Source organism: Protobothrops mucrosquamatus, unplaced genomic scaffold (genome assembly GCF_001527695.2).
Source record: "Protobothrops mucrosquamatus isolate PMUCROS unplaced genomic scaffold, P.Mucros_1.0 scaffold4773, whole genome shotgun sequence".
Taxonomy (NCBI): Eukaryota; Metazoa; Chordata; class Lepidosauria; order Squamata; family Viperidae; genus Protobothrops; species Protobothrops mucrosquamatus.
In genome coordinates, this window is record NW_015390664.1 from 46,837 (window position 1) to 56,841 (window position 10,005).

Here is a 10,005-nt window from a genome sequence, read left to right on the forward strand (position 1 = left end):
ACCAACGCAGTAGAAGTGCCCCATTCCACGGTGACTCAGAACAGATACAACAGAGACAGAACAGAGACTGGTAATGAGGACCACAAATGTTTTGTGCCTTCTTAAAGATGGGTGGATTTTCCTCGCCAAGTAATGAGGGAAGCGTGAAAAGAATGTGACTTCTAGCTGACCTATAATCTTTGTTCCATTTTGCCACCTTGGATTACATTGCAAGGTCTGCATTTGTGAATTTTCCAAACTAGGGATTCCTTTCTGAGATAATTTAGCTCGCTGTCAGCCTAAATCCCTTGCTGGTTGTACAGTCCCTATGGAATCATGTAATGTAGGGAGCACTGAGCTCATTTCTACAAGCAATAAGCATGGGGCACCACCGGGGAGGGTGTGGTATACAAAGCATTTTACCACAATAGTTCTTAAAATGGCAGAGTGCCTTGTTTTAGTGTCATCCGCTTAAACAGAAAACCAGGTCATTCCAGATCAGCAAGGAATATAAAAAGCTGACATAAAACATTCCGTTTTACAATCATACTGCCTCTCGCTATGCACACAAAGCACCACAATGATCTAGTCAGTGAGCAGCTGTCTTCATTGCAGGTGTAGCAAGGAATAAATAAAACCCTTGCATGAGGGAAAGCAAGCTCTGCTCTCCAGCAAAAGCTGTAGACTTGCGGCCCCGATTGAATTCTTTTGTTTCTATCATGCTACAGATGCATAGAAATTCTCGTTGGCAAATTTAGTCCCTGTCCTTTTGTTAAGATTCCTAGAGAACCTTCCCCAATCCTTGGTAAAGTCAACTTCCGGGCTGAAATTATTGTTCTGCAATCACAAATGGTGTGCATTTTAAAAAAAAAAACTAGGTCAAATGCATCCATCAAAGAGATTCAGCCGACCCTGCAGATTTTACCAGATGGGCTGTCAGTTCAGAACAGCTCTATTGAAAAGGCCTCCGTAACAGCTCTTGATTCCATTGGATCATCAAAAGCATGGGGTAGGGCGCAGTAGTTGTTTTGCTTGAAAATAGTAAGGCTTAATGGCATTGTTATGGAAGAGTTTCTGGGCCTCGTTCTTGGCCTGTGAGAAAGGTTGGTTTCCTAGGAGACCAGATAGCTCAAGGGCAAAAGAATTGCTTGCGCATCCTTTTCTCGTGTGCTCCCTAACAAAGTAAAAACAATGCATATCAAAGCATCTCTTTGTTGTGTCTTCATGTTCAAGGTTTAGGAGCTCAGCAAAAACTTGTTATTTCAACTTCATGTCATGGTCTAATGTTTTTTTTTTCCCCGCTATGCTTTCCAAGCATACTATATATACGGCTAATAAGATAAACATGCAGAGTTGAGTAATATTCTGTGGGACTTCCACATTGATCTACACTGATCTGAAGATTTGTACGGTCTTATGTTTGAATAATCAGTGGAGCCCAAAGATTTACTTGTGATATGCAAGCTCTACAGATAAATGCAGAGTCTAATAACTTGATTCCCCATCCTTCGGCAACTCAACATCTGGTGTGGGCTCAAATGGAAGGTATGGAAAGGTCTCCTTAATTTCAGAGGACCTAAACTCCAAACTGTTCTTCATTTAACTAGCAATTCTTGTTTTGTTTGATATGTAGAATAAGCAACAATGAGGAAATCACTTGGGACCAGTTGGATTTTACTTCTTCTGCTCCTGCTCCAAATGGAACCCTCTCTTTCCAAGAAGAAGCCTAAACCTGGGGGTGGCTGGAATACCGGGGGCCAGCGCCCACCTGGTTACCCCCAGCAACATCCTCCAAACAGACCTAACTATCCACAAGGCGGTTACCCTCAACCTTATCCTGGGCATGGAGGAGGCTACGGAGGAGGCTATGGAGGTGGTTACGGAGGTGGCTATGGAGGCAGCCAATATGGCAAGCCCTGGAAGCCCAAACCACCCAAGCCCAAGATGAAGCACATGGCAGGAGCAGCTGTGGCCGGAGTTGCGGCAGGTGCACTGGGCGGTTACCTCTTAGGCCGTGCCATGTCCAACGTGCCGTTTATGTTTAGCAATCCTTCTGAGCAGCAGTGGTGGTATCAAAACCGTGACCGCTACTCCGATCAAGTTTACTACCCAAAGTACGACCAACCAGTTTCAAGGGACATCTTCGTGAGAGACTGCACGAATGTCACCGTGACTGAGTACACGGAGCCCAGTGGGAACAAGACAGCAGATGAGGTGGAGAGAAAGGTGGTGACCCAGGTGGTACACCAGATGTGCACGGAGCAGTACAGGTTGATGTCAGGGGTCGCTTCGCTGCTTGCCAATCCTTCCGTGCTTGTAATGGTCACCCTGATCTTATGTTTCCTGATACACTGAGTTGTTTTCCTGAAGGTTCTCTCTTGTTGAGCTAGCAGTGTGGAGAAGGGACCTCTATAAAAAAAAGTATACACCTGCTGGGAGAATACATTCCTGTATGTGCAATTTTTAATGGGTGTGTATAAGAATTGTTCTATCTCCTACGTATTTTTGAACATACTGGCTTCTTCTGAGCACACCATGGTCCCTTCATAACCACCTGTGATTCTGTCTTTAGCTGCAAAACATTTTTGGGTGGGGAAAGGAGGGACATAAGATCACTTTATAACAAAACCCACCCTGCTAGAAATCTCACTCCATTCTCAAATATTGACCATTCAGCCTGCGCTTGCACACAATATAGTAGCATACATAAGAACGGGCAAGTAATTTTTGGCCAGCTGCCACTCCATTGCACCTTGCTAGAAAACTTTTTTATTTTTATATGTAATGCAGCAATTATTTTGTATTATCACAACGTCTGGCACCCTAAAAGACCAACTATATCTTCACAAGGAAAGATTTGCATTGTTTTAAAGGGCTTTGGCAACCAGAGTTGATCTGTACAATAGCCTTGGAGCTCTTGAGTGGCCCGTCCACCATGACTGATTCACACATGGACATTTTGAAGGCTATTTCACATGTAAGAATAAACTTATGGCCTATGAAGCACAATTGTTGTCGATACACAGCATGTGATTGATCTTGCTGAGGCCAAGTAGCCTTGAAACAAAAATACCATGGTGGAAATACTTTATTAAGAGCAGAAAAAAATAAAAATTATATCTCAGTTTTTGGAATGTGAATGAGCAGATTGAAATATCATTTCTGTTAAGAAATAATTTCTGAAATGATTTCCAGTAATCTAAAGGTATTGAAAACTTTTCACTGCCACAGTGGTATTTCAAGAGTCCGAGGGTATGACAAAAAATATCCTTTATAAGTAGACTGAGAATATGAAAGATATATTCATCTGCCAGAGAGGACTTCAACTTCTCGTAAGTGATAATTGTTCTGAACCAAATGGGACAAGCTGATCAGAAAGTTAATATTAATGATTCAGTTAAACGTCAAGAGTAAGGTAGCATCCAATAGTTCCTTGGACCACAAAATCACTAGGAATTTGAAGGTTTTAACTCTGCAAAACTTTGGGAATGACTTTGACTTCTAGGACCAAAGTCACTTCCATTGGCTTCTTTGGAAAGTCAGAGAAATATTCAGAAAGAAACTGGAATTTAGAATTGTCTCTGGAACAACTGGAGAACCCAAAAGTGCTGCTAATTCACGGAACACTTTTGGATGTGGGGAAATTAGTCATGTCATCAGTGCTGATGTCTCAGCAGGCCCTAATATTGCTAGTTAGAACATAAAACATGCATCATAGGGCTGGAAGGGACACTTTGTCCAGCCCCCCGCTTGAGGCAGGAGACCTTGTACCACCCCAGTCTATTAAGCAAGAGAGAGTGATCCCCTATATCTTCAGCTAAAGGCCAGAATAAGTTCATGGATGGTCTTCTAATGAACTTTGAGAACAAGAGCCTATTGTTGGGCTTCTGAACTGATTTTACAGAACCATGTTTGACATCTGGCATCACTTTAACTACATTAGCATTATGCTTGAAACATGATTGCTACAAACACTTTGCTCTTTCCACAGCTTGCTTTTGCTTTCTTACTGTTTTATGTATTTACTTAAGGGTTGGAATGCAAATGCTGACATGGCCTCCACCAGAGTCACAGGATTGGGGTTTTTTTTGTCCAAATGTTTGTTAGCAAAGTTTGTATGTTTGTTATTTCTCCACTGTACACAGCAAGCTTTAGAATATTACGTCTAGAAACACAACAGCCACTGGAATTTAGCTAGTTTGAAGATGCCATAATTATTGAATTTTAAGACCTAATTGAAAATTGCACTTTGGTTTATAATAATTTTGTCTGTCCTAATACTATCAGCCTATGGTATTTATAAAAGGTACTTAAAAAAAAAGACTTGCTGATTGACACTGTGCTTGTACCAGATATAAAATTGTTAAGTGTGGTAAAAAATATAATGGGATATGTTCTTTACCTACTGAGTTTATCTGGTATATATGAATATTTTGCCAGGTTGTTGTAAAGGCCAAATTTAAATACTGTTGTTTTAATATAACAGCAAAAAAAACCCTGAATTGTGGGGAGGGTTGGGAATGTTGGATTTTGAAGTGACATATCTGTTGTCATCAGGATATTTTGTAACTCTGTAGCTTTGCATGGGCTTCATTTTTATTTGCAAATGCTTTTTTAAAATTAAATGTTTGATATAAAGTTAAAAATAAAATACGAAAAAAATTAAACATTTGGACTATGTCAAATTGTTCCGAACTATACAAGTATGTTGTTTGTGCACATATATAAAAAGAACCTTTCCCCAAATATCAGATGTCACAGAATAAAATCCAGCTTTATTATTAAGTGGAATGAATCATCTGGGAAGCCAGACTTTGATTTTAGGAAAAGAAAGCAAATAATAGAAATAGATTTTTAAACTGCCATTTAAAGGGATAGATAATTATTTCAATAGGGTGTACGATAATTATAAAATTTAACCAATATGTATACAGTACTTTTGTTTCTGAGGTAAATTGCTTGGTGGGTGTTTCTTTCTCAAATAATTTAGATCAGTCTTGGATAATGTGCCTTTTTACTGTGCATGCACTTAGTCTGGACACCACACTAAGCCAGAATACACTTTAAAAAGAATGAACATGATTTATGTCTGTTTTACTTACTCACTTATTTACTTATTTATTTGTTAAATGTATACATTGCCCATTTCACTGTCAAGCCCCTGGATCAAGTCCTATCAACTTTTGCTAATAAAGATGTCTATATGTATATATCAGAAATGTATGGGAAAATAAGATAAGATAACCTTTATTGTCATTTTTTTACTGTGGGCACAACGGCACACATCAAAAATGAAATTTAGTTGCCTGCTCTCAAAGTGGAACACATACATGACACACCCCTAAACATACTATGTACAACATATATATAAACCCACACCCCTACATATACAGTACATAGCAAATAAATATTAAATACTGTCCATCTTGAATATATAACGGAAGGAGGAAGCTTGAGAGTTCACAAGGTTAATGCTGTATGGAATGAAACTCTGGCTGAATCTGGATGTTCTGTTACGGATACCATGGAGCCTCCTCCCAGAAGGTAACAAGGAAAACAGGTCGTGAAGAGGATGTGTAGTGTCCCAGATCATCTTACGAACCCTACTCAAGCAATGCTTCTGTGCTATGTCCTGGATGGGAGGGAGGGAACAGCCAATGATCTTTTCGGCCATCCTCACCACTCTCTGCACCGCCTTCCTGTCTGAAGCAGTGATGCTTCCAAACCAGACTGAATGTAATATGACTGTAATACAAGCTCCCTCCCTCCCTCCCTCTCTCTCTCTCTCTCTCTCTTTCTCTCTCTCTCTCTCACACACACACACACACACAAAACACAGAAGACCAAGCATTCCTACAATTTTAAGATACTATGAAGCTTGCAGGTGGGATGCTAGTCACAGTAATCCAAAATTAAATCAATGCATGTTACTTTAGCACGGTGTGAAAAAACAGTTCAGTCTATGCAACTTACTTAATCATACTTACATAGTCAGAGAATGTAAGGGTTTGAGGGGATTTTTTTAGATCAGTTAACCCAACTCCCTTCTTACTATTGCAGTGGCTGTCATGGTTCCGACAGATGAAACTCTTCAAAAGAACTTCGAGTCATTGTTTTACCTTAAAGAATCTTTTATTCAAGTAGCATAATATCAGCACTACATAATCGAAGCCAAAAACTGAATTCCCCTCCCCTGGGCACATAGTATCAAAGCACAATTCCCTCCTCCAATTAACAGTCATAAATCACATTCCCCAATTAGCTTGAAGCACGGGCTTCCTCTCCAGTTCTCCAGCCCGCCAATTTTTTATCAGCTCAGGGCTCAATAACCTTGATTCTCATGCTACGTTTAGTGTTGTTATGTCTAGCTAGACTCGCATTCATACTCCTCCCCCAGCATCTAAAAGCAAAAGGTAAAAAGATGGCTACATTTCCATCTGTTGTCAATGCAAAACATCCGATGTTAGCAGCGTTGACAGTGGCTTTACAAACAAGGACCAAATACAAGGCCAACAGATCTATTTTGGTGTTATATAGGTCACAGTTTTATTTGGCAGTTTAGCAGAAAGGGTTAGAAGAGTAAATGGAGATTAGCAAGTCAAAGCACTTAACAAGTAATCTTCAAATACATTTTGTGTTGGAACATTAGGCAATCAACATTCTACAACATGGAAATAAAATCTGAGCACTATGTATCATACAGAGCATGTTAGAGTGTAATGAATAACCAAAATAGTTTAAAATTCTAGCTTTTTGTTCACAACACTGATGCTCAAATAGACTTCCCAGGTGTTCTTGCACAGCTCCTTCCATCACACAAAGAAGGAAAATTATACTGAAACACAAACACTGTGTTATACCCCAACTAGCCTTCAGGATTTCTTAGTTCTTTAACAAAACAGATGCTAAAGCTAGCTTGAAATTTATGTTTCTGACCTTTTTCAGATGAATTAAGGCAAGATCCAAATTCAGAGATAACAGAAGCTTTGTGCTTCCACATTAGTCTTACTAGCTTAACCACACCCACTGATAGAAGTCAAGCAAGAAGGTGCAAGCAGTGTTTATCAACACATTGCTTATCAAGGGTTGATAAAAAAAATTCTTTGTATCATATTTAAAGAAGACTGTTTTTCATGATGGGAATCCATCTTCAGAATTTAAGCCAAGCTAATTATACAGCATTTGTTTTCTCAGAAAGACTCCTTTTGAGAATCACAGGGCTGGAAGGAAAATGGAATAAATCCAACCACATCCTTTGTTTCAAGGGAAGAAGCACATAGTCCTGATGTCAGCTTAAGAACCCAAATTTATTTATTTACATATTTATGCATTTGTTGGATTGATGCCCCATTATAACTAACTCAATTCTGGCATAATTTCAATCCAAGCCAAGTCTCTTTCCACTTCTGATTTGTGACAACTATCACAGCATGGCAAAAAAACAATACTAAAGATAGAATTAGAGTTTAACTCCAAAGGTGCTTTTTTTTTTTTCAAAAGGCAACTAAACTTCCTTGTTGTTTTTTTCTTTGAAAACATTTTGCTTCTCATCCAAGGACCTTCTTGTATGAGAACTGAAAAAAAGCTTCTTGGATGAGAAGTGAAATGTTTTCAAAGAAGAAAACAAGACAGTCCAGTTGCCTTCTGGGGGGAAAAAAGCATCTTGTGGACAACCATGACCTGGAAGAGTGAGAATCTTCATAGACAAATAGATTTTAGACCCACCCAGGCATTCAATAACCTTTAAGAGGTCAAGGAAAACAAAGAATGGAAAACAACATGGCACCATGTGGCTTCCAAACAGTATTCTCAGCCTACAAATTACTAATGAGTGGACGAAACTTCCCAGTCATATTTAAGGGTAGGGATAACAGTTTAAACAAAGAAGGCACAAAAACAGTTTATCAAGCAGGGGGCCACAAGTGACTTCCAAGTCTTCTTTCTGCAACCCTTGAACCCCCCTCCCCATCCCCTCCACAATTGCTGAAAAGTGACGGTTCAGCTTTCCACCATAGTGAGATAGGAACCTGTGGGAAATGCTCTAATAAAAGTATATCATAATTTTAAAAGAAAGTTTTCAAAAAAGTGTTCAGCTCAACATTTGCAGCCTATCCAGATGGCATGGTTTTCTTCAGCAGCAAGTTTGCAGGTGTCAGACCCGACGTTGTAAATCATGTTTGCCACCAAATGTTGCCTGCCTCTCTTTTGAGGTGTGTGACAGCTTTCACCACTCAGCAAAGATGGTTGATTAATCAGATACGTGTTGGAATTATCAGCTCCCATTAGAGGAGAGCTATTTTGGAGATAGTCAAAAAAAGCCCACATCCAAACCTATTCAGTTGCTCGATCCCAATTGTTCAGAAAGTCAATTTGGTTCCGAGGTTGGACTTGAGGTGTGTCTGAATAGAATCCTCAATTCAAATCTTGATGTATTCATTTAAATAACCTCAGAAGTCTCCTTCCTTCCTTCCTTCCTTCCTTCTTTCCTTCCTTCCTTCCTTCCTTCCTTCCTTCCGTCCATCCATCCATCTCAAAAGCAACTTCTACTATCATTTGAACTGCTAAAATATTTCCTGAAAAAACTGAGCAGATCCTACTGAGGGATCTAGGCAACAGGAATGGAGGGAATTATCCACTGTCTCCACCTTAAATTAGACTTGACATTCAATACAAAAAAAAGGAATCACTTTTGATTGATTGATGGCAATTGGAATTCATTCATAGATATCACATGTATTGCATCTCTTTTTTACCCCATTGTACTGAACTGATGCAGTCTCCAGAAAAGCATAAAACCACAACTAAATTCTTGCTGGGGAGAGAGAGATCTTCCAGACCTCTGATAAGTGAACAGCAACCATGGTAGAGACTTAGGAAGCGTAGCCCTTAGAAGATCAGGAAAGGCGTGATTAAGGAAAGGACTGAAACTGCAAAAGGATGAACAAGGAGCAAAACATTTTCAAAGGAGAAATGCAAATCAGACACAGCATTGTTACGGAGAGTGTGTCCACTGGCTCCTCCGGGAGCTGCTCCTTCTTGAGGTTTGAACTCACGTTTGATCTCCAGTGTAGTCTCTGGTTTATGATTATAGTAGCTGCCTCCCGTTGTGAGATCAGTGAAGCGGGGATACATCTCCATGCATTTTTCGTTGGCCAGCTGTGTGACCACTCTGGCTTCCAATTCATCCTCGGTTTGGTTTCCAGTGGGCTTCACGTACTCTCCTACGGTGACGTTTACACACTCACTCAAGAAAGCCTCCCTTGAAACTGGCTGGCTAGAGTTTGGGTGGTAAACATGGGTGGCAAAACGCTGGCGGTTTTCACTCCACCATCGTTCCTCCTCACTGTCATTAAAACGAAAATGCATCTTGGCTATGGGGCTGCCTAAGATGTAGCTCTCAGGATCTTCCACAACAGGTTCCCCCACTATATATTTCACTTCATCACCCTTTGGCTTCGAGTCCGCTGGGTTGCCACCCTGAGGTCTGGAGCTGCCTCCAGCTCCTGGGGAGCTGGAGAAAGTACGATACTGCTCGATGCACATTTCCCTGACCACGTGCCTCACCACCGTGGCTTCCATCTCATCCTCTGTTTTATTCCCAGTGGGCTCGACGTATTCTTTCACTGTGATGTTCACACAGTCTCTCACAAAGATATCTTGTGGAACAGGCTCGACGTACTGGGGATAGTACACGCGATCCGAATAACGATGGCGATTTTCGTACCACCAACGCTCCTCGTTCGGGTTGTTAAAGCCAAAATGCAGATTAGACATGGCACGTCCCAGGAAGTAGCCTCCAAGAGCTCCTGCTGCTGCACCTGCAATTGCCGCTCCGGCCACATGCTTCATCTTAGTCTTGGGCTGCTTGGGCTTCCAGATCTTGGGATTATAGTGAGGATTATAGTGAGGATTTTGGGGGTTATATGGTTGGTGTGGGAAATGCCCAGGATTTTGAGGGTTGATCGGATATGGGGGAGGATGTCTTGGATTTTGGGGGTTGACCGGATATGGGGGAGGATGTGCTGG

General features: G+C 40.7%; 2 protein-coding genes across 2 annotated transcripts in view; one reads left to right on the forward strand and one right to left on the reverse strand.

The window, feature by feature from the left end:
* The first annotated feature begins 1,617 nt into the window (after window positions 1–1,617).
* On the forward strand, window positions 1,618–2,753 carry LOC107299295 (major prion protein-like). The gene has a single exon (XM_015828655.1). It carries the CDS (start codon window positions 1,624–1,626, stop codon window positions 2,332–2,334), a length of 711 nt encoding a protein of 236 aa, XP_015684141.1. The 5' UTR covers window positions 1,618–1,623; the 3' UTR covers window positions 2,335–2,753.
* Window positions 2,754–8,499: 5,746 nt separating this feature from the next.
* LOC107299294 (major prion protein homolog) overlaps window positions 8,500–10,005 on the reverse strand; it is a 2,380-nt gene continuing 874 nt past the window's right edge. Inside the window, exon 2 of the mRNA XM_015828654.1 lies at window positions 8,500–10,001. Within this exon, the coding sequence (XP_015684140.1) occupies window positions 8,866–10,001 (1,136 nt within the window). The 3' untranslated portion in view covers window positions 8,500–8,865. The remainder of the gene's footprint in view (window positions 10,002–10,005) is intronic.

Bases quoted from the DNA above. Each gene is read 5' to 3' on its own strand.
- LOC107299295 (XM_015828655.1), top strand. From the start codon at position 1,624: ATGAGGAAATCACTTGGGACCAGTTGGATTTTACTTCTTCTGCTCCTG.